Below are 17,613 nucleotides of genomic sequence, written 5' to 3' on the forward strand. Positions count from 1 at the left end.
GCAAATCCCACATTGGTGAAGATTTTTTGTGTAATGAGAAGGATCAAATCAGGGTAATCATCTTTTATGTTCATGTTCAGTCTTCCTTCCACTCAGGCTGTTTGATGAGCCTACATTTCGCATCAACCTGATTAAATGACATACACTCTTCATGCTGAAACACTCAGATATGGCGCTTAAAGTGCTGATTAAAAGACTGCATGCAACATCACAGATGTGTGTTATTTAAAAAAAAAAAATTAAAAAAATTAAAAAAACTGTAAAGCCCAGGGATGTCCTGATGTGATGCCAGGTGTAGGCTCAGGTAGTGAAGCACTGCAGACTGGAGTCAAGACTTCTGGATATCTCACTACTGACAGTTCTGATGAGCTGTTACCTCAAACAGACAGTGCAAAGCTGAGATCATTAAACTAGCTTTTATTTATTGCAGGTAAAATACTGTCAACTCATAACATCTCAAAACATCCATACTTCAAAAATCTAAAAAAAATCCCCTTTTGCAATATTCTGTTAGGAAATGTTTTAATGGGTAGTAACTTAAGAGACAGTTGTTTAAAATAGTAAAGACCCCAGATTGTTTTGTTACATTTCATTCTTGTTCTTTTACACAGCCAGACATTAGACATTAAATCTGTATTCATTCAAACAGTTTGCACTTAAATTATAATTATTGTTATCACAGAAAGTAAAGGAATCAGTAACAACTCTAATAAGAGTATAATTGGGAGAAAATACATAAATGTATATCTTCTAACATCAGTGCTACCCTAAGAACCCCAATTACAACCAATGAAAATAACTCAAAGCAGGGTATCATTTAGTGATGACATCTAAACAACTTTTACTGATTATATCTGTTTTATTTAATGAAAGCGGTGTTATCATTCATGTAGCGTAGGGTGGGTTTATTTATACTATTGATTTTCTACCCATAACACTTTGAAGAATTTAGAAGAAGAAACAGAAAAAAAAACAATTAAACGAAATAGTAAAATTCTACTTTAGCTTAACTTGCTATTTATCAGTATATTCTCCAACAGTAAAACAAATCCCTACCAAACACACAGTGAGTAACCTAAAACTACTTAGAGTAAGATGGTCCTCCATTCAGGGTTCAATCGGGCATAATAGAGCTTCTGCTGTGTTCATTCATTACCTACAGACACATCATTAAATTGAACTACATACTTATTTACTCCTGCAGAAAATACACAAATTCCTGTTTGTGTATTTTAAAGATTTACCCAAAGAAATGTTCAGTTTATGCAGCAATCTTGATAATGTTGGTTGGTTTTGTTTATTTGAGCTGCGAATGGGCCTTAACAAGAAGAGCCGTCACAACACATGAGCAGCTGGCAAGAGACGGCTGTGTGCAGTGTCAGAGTATAAATTGCCTGAGGCAACTGCAACATGCTTAACAACATTAAGGGAATATAAACAATTTAAGATCAAACATGATTAAGAATCGAGAAGCAAAGACACAATATAACGCATACAATTTAATTGCATGGTTTGAGTCCTTTGCTAATATTTGGTGGAAACCTTCCTTCTCTGTAAGGATGTAGTGTGTGTGCTACTCTGTGTGTCCAGACTGGTGGTTACCTGCCTGACTGAGGGAAACTCTCTGTCTGGACCTGGACAGCCTGTGAAGTCTACTTCCTCTCTGTCTGTTCTGGCTCTCATCCTCCTCTGTTTTCTCACTTTGCTGCAGTGCCTCTGTGTCCTCTTTCTGGCCCTGTGATAGCTTTGTGCTTTGCTTACTGGCTGAAGCAACACTCTGTTCACCAAACGCAGGGGCTAACTCCTGGGATGGAGTGGCTGATCTCTCTGTATCAGGATCAATTCTGGGAGAGGACACATGGTTCTCTTTCGGCAGGTTTCCTTCATCCTCAAAAAGTTCCGGAGTATAGAAAACACTCTTGTCCTCATCATCATCTGAAGACTTTGCTGGTACTGGTGATTCACTTTTAAAGCCAGGAGGAGTGGTTATTGTGGAGACCCCCGGAGCCTCAGTGTTTTCACTGAGACAGTTTCCATCCGTTTGTTTAGTGTGCAATATTTCTAGATTCACTGGTGGAGAAGAAATCTGCAGGGCCCCAGGCCGGACGGAGCAGTTTGCTGGTTTCGCTTTAAAGATGGGCATCTTTAGGTTGGTGTTTGTAGGGCTGATAGTGAAAATGTGATACAAATGCTGGGCTGAGAGTTGCTTAGCAGGAGCACTTTGCAGTCCCTTCAGCGGGTCTGTGCAAACAAAAAACAATTTCAAATTAGTTAACAGACCACTTGTTTTACTTTTTAACTAGACAGAGTGTCATGCCTGGGAGATAAAGATCCAATGTGGGCATACGCTCAATATAACCCAAACAAAGGTCAATGGAAATTAATTAAAAGCAACAGTCCAACATCTGCTCATCAGCTCGCTACAGCGCCACTCAGGCACGCAAAAGACCTTACAGTAATGAGGGGAGCGACTCTACCTACCCTATGTTACTCCCCACACCCTCTACCATACCTCCCCACCCCAATTCTGAGGGAGCCGGAGGGGTTGAAGGAGGTGGGCTGCTGCCTTTCTACCATTTCATTCACCACACTGAAATAGTCAAACTGCTTAACCTCCACATGAACCCAAAGACAATAGGTGCTCACCAAGGCAATGTGCAAACACACCACCTCGACGCATTTTCTGCTGCTGATGTCATCCCTACACATATCCTGAGTGTAAAAATGGTTGAAATGGAATAATTGCTGTTTCTGTACAAAACATTCAGTAGTTACATTGGTCCAACTAGAACAAAAATACCCAAAACAGTAAAAGTGTCCTTTATTTATTTTCTGTCAAATAAAACTTATAAAACATAGGCACGTAGGTGTTTCAGTCTTTTACTGAATATGAAAGTATCAGTCTGATACTTCTATTCAGTATCAGACTGAATAGAAATAGAATCCATTTGTTTTTATTCCTTGAAATAAAGATAATGAAAAACAAAAATGATTACAGAGCATCAAACTGAAGTTAGCAAACATTTGCTGTTTTTAAGGTATTGCAATCAGTCTTGATTGTGCATACTTTTTCATTTTCAAACAGGCACATCTTGGGCCAGCTGTTGTGTTGACAAAGTGAGAAATACCGTAAGTGCTTTCCTGTTTAACAAAGACCAAACAGATCCTAGAGAACAGCAACATGCATTCATCTATACCTGATCTCCAGCTGTCACTGGGTAACAATGACAGCTGGAACAGTCCAACATCTCCTCATCAGCTTGCTGCAGCACCACTCTGGCATGCAAAAGACCTTACAGTAATCAGGCTAGCCACTCAACCTAGCCCATGCTACCCCCCAAATCTGAGGGAGCTGGAGGTGTAGGTCACCAGTCCATCACAGGGCAACACAGAGACACACAGGACAAACAACCATGTTCATACACACTCACACCTAAAGACCAAAATAATGACACCAGTTAATCCAACATGAATATTTTTGGACCGTGAGGGACAATAGTAGTACACAGAGAGAACCTGTGCAAGCACATTACATAGAGAATGTAGGAAGGACCTGACTGCTATTTGACTCCTACAACCCTACAAGGCAACTGCTGCTGTGCAACCTGTGGTCGGCTCTCTATGAGCTAAATTCTAAGAAACAAAAAATCATAACTAACAGTGCGCTGTTTAATTGTGTCAAAAGTTACACTTTTGTCATGAGAGGCATTCACAATAATCCCCACAAAAAATATATATCATGCAATTATGACAATGAAAGACAACAAGGCCTGTGGGATGGATAACATTTCCACTGAGCATCTGAAAAATGCAAGTAAGAAACTCTGTACATTACTTTCTATGTGTTTCACTGGCTGTCTAGTACATGGTCTGTTACCTAATTCAATGTCATCTGTATTACTGGTACCCATTATTAAAGACAAAGTGGGTAAGATTAGCTAACATATCGATGGGGAAAAGGCAGACTGAAATAAACCTTTTAAAAAACCTTTTAAAACAACTGAAACATTTTTCGGTATTCTGATTATTGAAATTTAAAAGTGCTGTGGTTCCGTTGTTCTATCACACCCGTTTCATACCGGACCACTTACAGCACCGGTGTTAACGCTATAAAATTAACGCCCTCTATCGTGGTATCACCCATGGAGGGATTTCTTTATTTAAATGGGTTCATTTAAAGGGAGGGAGGGAGGGAGGGAGGGAGGAAGGAAGGAAAGAATGAAAAAGAAAGAAGCTCCTGCTCCAACCAGTTTGCTTCAGTCTGAGTTCCCAGAATGAATAAAATTTTTTTAGCTAAATTAAACAAACAGTACTGTCCAAATATACCGCTTTAAACTTTAAATATTGTACACGCCAACCTGTAGTGTCAATACAAGGTTAATGTGGTGAACAGGATCAGCATTCTGGACCCGTTTAAAGAGTTGCTGGGAGTTTGGAGTATGCTCTTACTCAAACTGATAAAGATAGAAATATGATAAGGCTGAACCATTAGAGTATGAATTACATGGTCTTTTTTAAGTTGTTCTGAAACCGTAGCGTGTGGAAAAAACTGGAGATCATATAGGTATATATGTAGTATAAAAAATTCATAATACAATTTTTCCAGTATGAATTTGGAAAAATTGGAAATTATATTTGATACCTTAAGTATTCTAAAATTCTTTTACAGCTCTAAACATCCCAACATGAACCAATGTGTGAATCTCATCACAAATCCTCCAGCACATCTTGATATTGAATCTGTGTATCCTCTTCTCCGATCCTTATATTGCTTTCCTTTCATACATTAATGTCTTTTCATACCTTGATAGTTATTCAGTTAATTTGTTCCTTTATTTATATTTGTTATGTAAAAGTGGCCAAGAAATCTTACTTTAGTCATATCAGACATGATGGAACTTCAAAGATACAAGATAGAAAAACACAGCAGTAATCCTGATACAAATGTTGAGTGTGTAAATGCCTCATTAAACAAAAATGTTATGTTTCCTCACCTGCTGTGTTATGGTGTTCAGTTTTCAGCTGTGTGATTGTGTTCTGCTGGGAATAAGAGGGTTTGTCAAATGAACTGGTTCTCCGAGGTTCTGGTTCTCCACTAAAACTCTGAGCCGACACAAACAAGGGACTATTTTCAGACAAATCAGAAACGCTGAATGCCAGGCTGTTCACAGGGGCCACCTCCACATTCTGCTGCACCTTAGTGAAAGCTTCCAGAGACTGCATAGCATTGCTGAAGGTGTTGTGATGCTGGACAAGCTGGCGGACCCATTTAGACAAACCTAGCATTGCACAAACAGACAAACAGCAGAGGTAACCATCTCAAAGAGTCGCTCAGTGGATAAATATTGCCATCTAGTGCTCAAACTGAAAGGCTATGCGAAACTAAATAAATTGAGTTAATCAGAAACATTCAAAACCTGCAATGTATTTATTAGGATTATTCTTGTATCGGTCATCCACCAGAATCAGGGCACCCCAGTCATTTCTGTGCCGGATGCATCTGTAAAATAACATAGAAATATGTCATTACAGAAGGAAGTGCAAATAGCATCTTTAGGACAGAGTGAGGCATTTACCTCCCCAGTGCCTGGTTTAGGGCTCTGTAGGCCTGGATCTCATACCAGCGATGGCCTGGAAGGAGACCTCTGGACTTGCAATGCTGGTCATTGTATTTCATCTTTAGTTCCACCTAAAAATCACATACAGCACATTTGTTACATGATGTTTGTTTTTTACTATTCTAGAGAGAACACTTTACATTTGTATATTTAAGCTGCACCATTAACTTTTATAAACAATATGCTTTTTACATGTCTCTTAAATCTGTCATTGTATCCTGACAGTTTTTTCTGTGAAAAAAATAAACTCCTCTCCTTTCTCCCTGTGGTCCTACTGCCATGTGCAGAAATACAACGCTTCCTGTCGCAAACCAATCAGACCCAGGAGGAAAGTCTTAGTACTGTCAGATACTCTCGCGTACATGCTGATGGTTTTAACAAATGTATAAAAAACATATTGTTTATAAAAGTTGCACGCTGCAGCTTCAAGCATTGCACCTGGCATCTAATAAATCTGTAGTTCACCTTCATTTTCTTGTAATTATTTGGACAATCTGTAATTTACTGGACACAAAAATTATTAAATATGCTAAAAGAATAAAAACTTTCACGATGAAATTGTGCATGTACACTATAACTGTTGAATAAATTATGAAATTAAGCAATATTACAGTTCCAATTCAATTTTAGTAAGGACACTAGAAATTAGTCATTCATAGTAAATTCATCAACAGAATCCAGTTTGACCTGCTTCAAATACAGTTCCAGTCAGATTCATCATAAAATGTTAATAAATACTGGTCTCTGAGGTATGTTTTAAAGTGACAGATTGCATTAAATCTTTACTTGGATGCAGTCCTTTGTCTTGAGTAGAAACAACATGACAGTGGTGAGGAAGCATTGTTTGACAAGATAACGGTTCAAAAGACAGGACATAGATAGACATAGAGACACTGATGGGGCTGGTAACAATCTCTTTATTGCATAAAGTTAGTAAACATAATTGTGAATGTTAACATCAAGAAGAGGGGAAATATGAAGGAAAATGCTCAAACTATTCTGGCCTCCAAACAGCGTAATCTCAGCCTAATCTCTAGAAATGGTTGTTTCTCTGGGTTTTATCATCTTATTAAAATGGAAAATTTTAAGTGCAGTTTTAAAAGTAATGTGTCTGCCTCACAGACAAAACCGGGATCTGGTTACACAAGAAGAGTAGACTGATAAATGGAAGTTCAGCTTTAGATTTTTTCAGAAACTCGAGGAACTCATAAACCTTACAGTGTGAGAGCAAAGTGATCTGCAGGGAGCAAACAGAATTACAACCTCTTTAAAGAAGGAGTTTGCTCATTTGGGTTTTTATCTGCAAGGAGACTTGATCTATTTGACAATAGCAGAGCTTGTCCTGGATCACCAAGGTTCCGTGATTAGTTTGAAGACAAGGATTTCTGTTTTGTATTTGTTTTTAATTTAGGAGTTAGGATAAATATAGCAGATTATCGTCAGCATAAAAACTGAAATTGTTTCCATGCCATTTATGAATATAGCCTAACAGAAGAATATAGAAAGGAAATGAACTAGTGAGATAAAATCATAGCCTGATGGGTTACATTTCCTCAGGTCATGATTCTAACAAACTGTTATATATAAAGTCACATTAAACACAGTGAAGTTTGCAAACAAGGTTTTATCCAAAATGATTAACATGCAAGATGAGACGGAGCAGTAGGTGGTCATATAAGGTCTGAAATTGTGAGGTACTACCTGGCCTCCCCAACAGCTGTTTTCTAAAAGGAAAATAGAGAGCAAAACAGAGGTGGGAGGAGGCAGGCAAGATGGGCCAGGCAACATCAAGCATCCCTGCACAAAAATGCCAAGAAAGCATCCATCCATTTGCATCTGTCGCTGCTGATTTTGGCGCTAACCTTTCAGAATTGACAAGTGAAAAGTTCAGCTGGCGTCTGACGAGATGCCATGCAGGGCAGGCTGCTGAGCACAGCTCTAACTGCTTTTGACAGGTACCGTGTGTTCGCCCAGAGCCACAAAACACGGGGCCGCGGCAGGTACACCCTGTCCCCTCACACGCATCACGCAACACCACTGTGGCTTGCCAAAGATGCTATAAACAAATAAGCAATCACAGGAAATCCAAAAAGTCAGTCCAAAGTTTTATCACAACTGATGACACCTCAGCTAAGACGCTGTAAACCAGTAGACAATGGAAGCTAATGTTTGCTAGCAGATTCAAAACAGTAGCAAAGGCTGTCAGAGGAAGCCAGACTGTAACATACAAAGGTTTAGAAACACTCCTGGCTTGGTGGTGAGAACTTTGCCAACATGTGAGACATCAGAGCAGTTAAAGAATCCACTTCTCAAGCCACAGAAAGGGTGCTAGCCTCAAGCCAGCGGTGTCATCTAAATGTAATCACAGTCCACTTCAGCATCAGAGCCATCACATTCCCGGTCTCTACCATGTCACCGTTCAATCCAACATGACAGGTTGCATATGTGAAAAAGCCAATTCTGGCTGCTAGCAAATATCACAAATGTGCAAGAAACCACAAGCTAGAAGGGATTAGTTAAAATGTCAAGCGATCACTCAGTTTGCTTTGGCCTTGTCCTCCACAGCAACCTGTTCATTTCCACAAACATTTATTCGTCCACAAGGCATGATTCGCAGCTCAGCGCATCTGCCTCAGCTACGTTTTACGTCGGGCGTGTGTGCGCGTCAGCGTGCACGCCCCTGGCGGTCAGGGACATCTTGTGCCTGTCACTGAGATTGCTGAGCGCCTCATCTGCCACATGTGGCTGAGCTGACAGCTGAGAGGCTCAACTTTGAGACTGTGTGCGCTCTTGTGTGTGTGTGCCCACACTGACAAAGGTATTGGGCTATCACGCTCCTTTCCAAGAGACCCATGGATCAGCTCACACTATCTGCACAAAGTCATCCTTTGTCTTCCAATTCACTTGTTGGTATATGAAAACATCAGTGTATAGAAAATATAAAAATATTTGTAATGAAGGTTCAACCTAAAGATGATATCAGCTTAAAAATTTTGACTTCATCAAAATTAAGAATTTCCTTAATTTTGTGAAATCAATTATTAGCCGATACATGTGAAGCTAATCTTATACAAAGGTCTAAAAATCAAATACTGTCCTCTCTTGCTCTGCCATGAGAGAGGTTTGACTGATAGACCAGCCCACCAGGTCATGTCTGCACATTTGCAGTTAATAGTAGTCAGCTCACTGTTGCCAACTCAGCAACTTTCTTGCTATATTTAGATCACATTTCAGACAAAAAAAAAAATGGGCATACACTATCGGAATTGGCAAGTCAGACTTTTTAAAGATCTGTAATTGGCCAGAAAACTGTGATTGGTATGCCCCTAACCAGAACATTAATTCTTTCACTTTTCGCTCTATAAAACAAGATGTACTGAGAATAAATATTTCACACAGTTTATTTGAAGTTTTTAGAAAGCAAACAGACGTCACAGAGTTTGGAGTTTCACTGGACGTAGCAAAGCTCTCCCTCCTGCTCTCCTCCTCTCCGTCCACCTGGTGGCAAGTCAGGAGTTGGAGTAGCAAGCGTTGCTAAGGTGACTGGTGAGCATTGATTGATAGTGTTATTCAGCTTTAGAAATGTGTGATTACTTTGCAATGTGGACACAGAGTGGAATGGGTCTGCTCTGCTCTGACTATTGGTGAAGGTATGATGTTGAACTGATGACTGTGTCAGACTGACTGAAGAGTTGAGGAAGCAGGAGAAGCTAATGGCAGCTAATGGCTGCTCTTGCTGCTCGCTGAAGACAGACAGGCTGCCTGCAACCGAGCTGCAGAGGGCTGTCACCATAAAAGTCTACATCAGCACAGATATAAACAGAGCTGAGATGCCCTTAGTGTAGAAATTCAGAAATGTATCTTCCTTATCCATTTTATTTTTTTTTTGGCAACTAAAGTATGGATATAAGTTTCAACCAGTTACCAGCATCACCACATAAAGAGCTTATGAAAATGTGCAGTTTCAAAATGCTGAGAATTTCCATCATACTGTTGTTTTAAAGTTATTTTAAAAAGACACCAGCAAAACTGCCTGTGTGACCAGGGTTTCCTCTGACTGTATGGAACAAAGAGCAACACAAAGTCTCTGCACACCACTGGTTATCTATGGAAAAAAAAAACTTTTTGACTCAAATTTGGGTCACTCTAACTAAAAATATTTTCATATCTGTGAGTATGTAAAGAAGCATTGTAGATCATTTCAAGACAATTTTTTTTTATAATTTATATGCTAAAACTGTGTTTTTTTGTTTGTTGCCTCAGGGCAACATTGCGCAGTTATAGGGCCCTTTTGCTCAGACATTATTATTGTAATGCGATGATATACAATTTATTACAAAATAGTTATCACAGCCAATTGTTTTACTTTATTATTGACTAACAGCACCAAGCGATGGATGCAAGATCATTTCATGGACAAAAGGTGCATGGTTCATAAGTTGGGGTCATTCCCAATGAAAACATGAGGATCCACTGTACAACCATTATTTCATTGTTTGTGTTTATCCTCAAAACTGACTTCAGTCCCAAAGAGTGATGAGCTGGTCATCAATGAACAAATGGTCTCATTCCAAGGCAGGCAAAGACTGAAGCAATACCTGCCAAACCCAAAAATATGGGTCTGGAGGGTACTTTGTATGACTGGTGTAGAAGGTGTTCCTTACAACCTATACAGGGCGAGCCGTGCAACCACCAAATCTAACAGATATGGGAGCTGGTGGAAATTTTATCCTTTGCTTGGCTCAAATTCTACCAAAGAATCAGAACTACAAACTCTTATAAAAAGAACCTGCAGCCCTAACTCCAGTCACTGATGTGAATCTGGTCACTACAACCAGATAATAGATAATCAGATAAACAGATGGTGAGTCCCAGGTTCGCCAATAATCAAGTGCCAAAAATGTGATACACACTTTTTTTTCACATCAGCAAGCAATTCCTTCCTGATGTTTAACATATAACAGGGAAAAAGACTGATTTCAACATCCTGAGTGATTCTAACTCCACCAAACATTACACATGTACAAACACACAAATGCTCGTTTTAGTAATTTGCTCAAATGTACAATTCATTAATGAAAGTTAGTTGTTTGTTTTATATTTGGTGAGTTGGATGTCTGATTTATTTTTGTCAAAAAAAAAGGTTTTTATGAATATAGTTTTTATTTTATTTGTATTTCACTTCTCATAATCACTGTAGAAACCTTGGCGTTTTAGAACCCTTGTAGCACAATGTTGCCCTGAGGAAACAAACCCAAATCCAGTTCCGGGAGATGTCAGGGCCCAATTTTATAATTAATATGTAATTAAGGGCCACCAAGCTCCCAAAGAATGCAGGAAAATATTTTTTCCCCAAAAAAATAAAAAGTCATGCCATAGAGGGTTAAGTCAATTTTGAGAAAAAATTATTTTGTCTTTAAAAAATAAATAAATAAATAAATAAATCACCACCTCTTGTCAAAAGTTGAGTTAGGCCATTATTTACTGAATCTATTGATATTGATCGTGTGTCTATTGTGATACATATTGTTATTAATTGTTCAGCCCTAGTGCATACTATTATATAGCTTTATATTCACATTATAGGTATTAACATGAGGAACAGCATAATAATTCTTTATGTCTGTATTCTCCCTGTCCTTCTAAATATCCAAGACATGCCTCCACATCTGGTTTAACCATTCTAGACCGGAACGTGTCGCCGGCGACACATCCAAATTTGCAGTACCATAATTTTGCCACACTTGGCACTATCAGAAAAATTCCAACGGTTTCTGAAAGGGGAGACATTGCACTTTCCAGCCAATATCGGGTTATTACGGTAATTTCACAGCTGCAGCTGCAGAGAGTGAAATTAATAGACGGTAAATTGCGAAAAGTGACTTGCTGGATATTGAAAGTTCCAGTTGTTATGGATAAATGGGTAAATATATAATCTCACAGGACATTTAAATAACTACTTACAATTAAAATAAGGAAGAAATATATAGGCAGACATTTGAAATTCAGGCGTAAGGACTGGCCACTACATCTGGAGCAAAGGCTGACCTTTGATTTTTGTGGTAGTTTAAAGGGATTAGGGGTGAGGAACAGCAAATCACACACTGACAGCTGCTGCAAATACCTTGTTGTTAAGAAAACAACAGTAGCAAAACAACAGCAAGCAAGTAAAACCTGTCACAACATTAAGATATTTGCTACTACATATAGCGACAAAACTCTTTGGTAATGACTGCTCATTCTGCAGCTCATCAGTATGCTTGACAGCAAGTTGGAACAAGTTGTTTAAACACACATTTAAACACATTTATTTCAATAGCTGAGATGTGCTGAGGCACATCTCAGCTCATAAAAGAAATGACAGTAATTAAACACAAGTGATAAGCAGATTTTCTTTTTAACCACAAATTTCAATAGTTTTCTCTGTACCTGTGTTTATCCTCCAATAAAAAAAGGCTGTGCACTGGTTGGTTTAAGCGGACTAGCTGCATGGCCTTGTGGTCATTAGTATCAATGTCCTCCTCATCCTCTCAACAGTGTAACACGAATGGCTCACAGACCTTTGCAGCCCATGAGGGCCTCTCTAGAGGCAACACTACCTCTACTGCTACACAAGGAGACACGAGGAGGCCAAAAACCCTTTGGACACTTAAAAAAAAAGAAGAAATGAAAATAAAAAGACAGGGTGTAAAATATTGTTGGGGTGTTTCTTATGATGCAACCTAAGCAGTAGTTCAAAAATACATTAATCTTTACAAGATAGTAACTTAAGTCCTACTAAGAGACAGAAAAACATAAAAAGGATTAATTACTGGTAGCATAACAAAAACCAGAATGTGGGAAACCCAGTGTTAGATGAAAAAAAAAAGTAAAAGCAAAATACATAAAATATTTTTTCCTTTGAATGAGTAAAAACAAAAACCTGAGGATGTCACCTTTAAAGACAACACAAAGTTAAAGCGCTAGCAGTCACCACCTGAACCTACAAGCTTCACAGTTATGACAACAGTCAACAAGAGATAGCAGGAGCTGGCAAGCTCTCTGTGGAGCTCTGCATGTGCAGCACATAAACACAGGCTGTGGATGTGAGCACAGAATATGTCATTAGAAATGTACGCTCTCTTCACGCTCGGTCAGCTCCACCTTGGTCCTAACTAACTTTGGCTTTTTCAATCCTCCCCCTGGTGTTATGTGCCATCCACTCATTTCCTGTTTTTTCCTGTCTGTCACACTGGAACATCACATTTTGATACTGTGCATTGGATGTTTTTAATTTAGTTATTGTGTTGACTAAATAAATAAAATAACACAGTAAAATGGCAAAGCTGAACTAAATTAACTTTAATTTTTGATACTATGAGAATACACTCCTTTTAAATCCGTGACAGCAGACTAAACAGGTAATGCTGGCATTACTAAGGCCAAAATTTGACATTACATTACACCTTTTAAATCCATGGCACAAACATGGGTTGCCTGTCAATCATGTGCATTTTGTTGGAAACGTCCAGCTGCTGAGGAGTGGCTATGGATTTTAATGGTTGGGTTAAAACATCAATAACTACTCTCACTGTGGACCCATATTATCAAGGGAGTTTAAATATTTCACCAGTTTGGGTATTACAGGAGAGTTTCAGTGACCCATGATGGTTACTTTTCAGATCAAATTATTTCAGAACTCAATAATGACACAAAAATTAGATGAACGCGGTTTAATTACAAATCACCTGTTATGGTGAAACTTTACCATATTTAAAGTACATTTTTCACAACAAACTCAAATGTACTAAAATAAATAAACAACAATGATGATGCATAACAGAAGCAATGACCCGAGTGCTGACAACTAAGGTGAAGGGCTAAAGTGAAAGGGTCTAAGAAGCTTCAATCACCAACACGTCCTTCCACGCTGACAGAACAGGTTAGTGAAAGCTTCATCGTGCTCTGACAGGAGGATGAGTAAAGGGGAGGAAAAGTAGGAGGCGGGGGAGCCTCAAACTTAAAGGTCAACTTTTCTACTAAAGATGGAAAACACACCGCAACGTCGTTTGAGGCTTTTTTTTTTTTCACAGATCACCAAAAAAAGATGCTACTGTGTACCTATCTAAGATGTTTTTCCCCATAGTTGTAATGTCAAATGTGTCAGATCCTAGAGCCAGATAAAATGAAAAATGGAAGGACTCCTGAGACAATATTGTTAACGTGTTAATCCAGTTTTGTTTCAGGTAAACAGATGAATGTTAAAAACCATGCAACAAATAAAAAGGTAAACTAAGGGAGTAACTTGGATGTCACTTCCTGTAATAATGGCAATATGTACTGAACCATTTTACTATAATTCCAAAAAGATTTTAACTCTTATGCTCATGTTGACAGATGCAGTAATGTTTCCTCACCATATCTTAGCACTCTAGTTTTTGCTCTAGCGTTTCTTTTTATCTTTCCTATCTCATAAATTTTATTCTGAGTTGACAATCCAGGTGATCTTATTTACATATTCTGCTTTTCCTTGGGAAAGATCAACAGGTTTCTTTGAGTCTACTTGCCTGGAGGTCTTTGATGTTTGGAAAAGGAATTCCAATGGTCACTACTGCTCTGGCATTGTCATCTGTGAAGTCTAGGCCTTCACTGACCTTCCCCCTGCATACAGCAATAAGTAGTGCACCATCTAGAAAAGAAGCAAAGTTCCAATCAACACAGTACAAATAACAGCAAAGGCCTGAAAAAAAAAAGAAAAAAGATAAAAATATACCACAGTAGATGAGCATGCTTCCTGAACTAGTTATACTGTACACACTGCAACCAACTTTCTCTTTGGGGGTGCAATGATAATCATTCAGCAAATAAATTGGTTATCGGTTGATACATGTCAACCTGACCTTATCCACTGATCTTATTTGCCTCCACAAAGATCGAAAAATCATTCACTGTACCCTTTTGCTCTGCCATAACAGAAGACTGACTGACCAATTGACGTGCCCACCAGGTCGTGTCTTGGTTAAACAACTTAGTAACTTTATTGCTGTAAATACCAACTTTTCAGACGAAAAAAACATTGGTATCAGCCAAAATCAGAATTGGGAGCTCAGACCTTTTAAAGATTGATGATCGGCCAGAAAACCCCCTAGTTCTGATGCAGCTACACATCATCAATAACATTTTACAGCAGGAGTCACAACTGCAAGGTTGGGCTAATATACTTAAATACTGTCATGAATGATGCTAGTAGTTTAAAGTCAAGTTGGTAATGTGTGTCACTCTTACCTCGACCTTCACAAGTTTTTATGGCATCGTAGTACATTTGAAGTAGCTCATCAAAGTCCCCCTTCCCACCACCGCGGGGCTCTGTGATGACAGTTTTCTCTTGGTCCAGCTTCTCCCACAGACCAGTGTTGACCCAACGGTCTTTCAGCTTGTCCAGCATCTGTTCAATTAAATTGTTTTGTTGTTTTTGCCATTGCTAAATGGTGACACACTATCTCAACAGATGATTTCTCTGCAACACAGGTCTTACACTAATGACACCAATCAGCAGCTATGTTTACATCCACAAAATTCTTTGATTGGGTTGATTTAGTACAGAAGCACTGATATGAAGATAGGTGTAAAATTTCCTTTAAAAAACAACACAGAAGCTTTATTTCCATCTGTGTTGAACATCAAAACAAACAGATGTAGTAGTGTGTTCGTTCTGAGCACCCAGAATGGACCCACACCAGGTTCTAAAACTGGTTGAGACCTTACTGCGCACTAAGGTTTAGCTTCGATATGCATGGCGTCTAGCCACTGAAGGTATAAATGTGTCATGTTGGCATAGGACACACATGCACTGTCAGGTCAGTTTGCCACAATAAGGCTGATCAGAGTCAGTTTCCTTCTGATTTGCCTGACTATGATCAGGATAATCCAAATGGGGTGTTTACATCATGCATTTTAATTCTGATCAACAGTTTATTCCAATTACTTATGTCCATGTAAAAATCAATAACTTATTTGCTCTTTGTTCAGAGTAACCACAACAGGAGTTCTGAAAGTATCTATAAGTTAAACTTTAACCTTTTAATATTGTCTTATCCCTCCCAGAGTTTCATGAAATGGGGTCATTTAGACTCTATGAGTGTTTTACTCTGTGCACGGTCCGGCAGGGTCACGTTGACCCTGTGTGCGCTTCTACAAAGTTTTCTTTTGAGTGGTTTTGGAAACTGAGCGTCTGACGGGGCAATCACTTCATTTTAAGCCAAGTTAAATCCATATCGTTTTTGTGATATAAGACATCGGTTGTAAATCCTTAAAAAGAATATTTTGATTGTATTTATTATTTTACTTTTATAAGCTTGTATGGGAGGAACATATTTAGAAGTGTACTGTAAGGCTGAACTTAACAGCCAGTGCACAATAGGACTTCAACACATTATCTAAATGAAGCCACATATTATATTGTTAACATAACATGTTTTCTTCTCTAATCTGCTTATCATTATGTTTAGTCCAGTGCCTTCAAACAGTCTGAGTTTCTTTCCTTTACATCCTCCTAGAAAAGAGCTGATGTGTTGAAACCGTCCCTCCAATAAAAATCACTGCTGTTTGACTATTGTTGGTGCAAAAGTCAGCAGCTCTCAGGGGAGGCACATTGATCTAAAAGCCCTCTTCCTAGCAGGCCCCACTCATGTCTGTGCAGTGCAAATTATTCTCTTGAATAAACATGGCTTCACAATCAAAAAGAGGCTTCATTGGCTTGGAAATGTGCTGCAGAGGTCAAATAGAAGTTTCTCTTGTTAAGAAAACTTCTCAACATCCTCAGAGGGCCAAACTGTAGAACTCTGATTCAGATTCCTATCAGAGTTTGAATCAGCCTTACCCTTCTTCTGGAGACCGAGCCTCCAGAAGAAAGGTAAGGCATAGGCAACCATATCTTGTGGCATTTACCTAGATAAACAGCCAAGAACCAGTTCCTTTGTTTTTTTACATAGATATTTATTTCCTTCTTGAACAGCTCAAGGCAGAACAGACAAGAACAAGTCTCAGGCACAACATATATCTACACAGTTAGTTCAGGTGCAACACAAATATGTACATACACATAAATTCATGGTTAATCTATCACAATGCTGTTTAGTATGGGTGCAACAGTGAAGTTTGTAAAGTGGAGAAAAGGAGTCCAGATAAATGAAAAGTGTCCCTTTGTAGAATGAAGAGAGCAGGTTAAGTATTCTAAAGTAAAAAGCTCCATGACAATTTTGTGCCAAGATGTTTTAGAAGGAGGTTTATCCCTGATCCACCACAAGAAGACGTTCTTATGGGCAGCGCAGATGAGGATATCATACAGAACCAGGATTAATTCTAATGTTCTTAGTGCCCTAAGAAGCCCATTATTTTAACATAACCTGACTCAAGGCTGAGAACTTTATTTTGCAGGCTAACTATAATGTTGAGAAGGTTGAGAAATGAGATCGCAAGAGTCGGTGTTATTGCTTCATAGCAGTGAAATAAGGCATGAGGAGGATTTATTCAGGTTGGGCACTTCAAATATAAGTGAGGTCAGGATGTTAGCATCAATAAGACATGACACCTTGACTAAATATACAGTTGCATTGGCATAGACAAACCCCCATCCTGCCCTTGCACCTAACGTGCGTGTTCGGCTCAGCAAACTGTCCCGCAATGGCTTTTTAGTGCAATCTTAAGCGGGACATGAATAATTCATGTCATGTACTTTAGGCAGATCTAGTGCTAAACAAAACAGCCATTATCTGCCAGGTTGCACTTGAAAAGAAACTAATTCCACAAGGAAATTAGCACAAAGGCAAATGTTCTCTCAGATAACACTGGGATCACATGGTAAGTAAAAACTAAATGTCAATGTTTTAGCATCACAGCAAGACAAATTTTGGTGTTTGTATTTTTCTCCACAATTAATATAAAAAGTTTTTTTTGTGTGTGTGTGTATATATATACATATATACACACACACACACATATATATATATATGTATAT

General features: G+C 38.7%; 1 protein-coding gene across 1 annotated transcript in view; it reads right to left on the reverse strand.

Moving 5' to 3' along the window:
• Positions 1–420: 420 nt before the first annotated feature.
• Positions 421–17,613, reverse strand: part of brip1 (BRCA1 interacting helicase 1) — a 45,568-nt gene continuing 28,375 nt past the window's right edge. Inside the window, exons 15-20 of the mRNA XM_007565556.2 lie at positions 14,883–15,042; positions 14,165–14,286; positions 5,577–5,689; positions 5,418–5,500; positions 4,995–5,279; positions 421–2,241 (exon numbers count right to left, since the gene is read on the reverse strand). Coding sequence (XP_007565618.1) covers positions 1,574–2,241; positions 4,995–5,279; positions 5,418–5,500; positions 5,577–5,689; positions 14,165–14,286; positions 14,883–15,042 — 1,431 coding nt within the window. The 3' untranslated portion in view covers positions 421–1,573. The remainder of the gene's footprint in view (positions 2,242–4,994; positions 5,280–5,417; positions 5,501–5,576; positions 5,690–14,164; positions 14,287–14,882; positions 15,043–17,613) is intronic.

The sequence above is a fragment of the Poecilia formosa genome, unplaced genomic scaffold (assembly GCF_000485575.1).
Source record: "Poecilia formosa unplaced genomic scaffold, Poecilia_formosa-5.1.2 Scaffold179, whole genome shotgun sequence".
NCBI lineage: Eukaryota > Metazoa > Chordata > Actinopteri > Cyprinodontiformes > Poeciliidae > Poecilia > Poecilia formosa.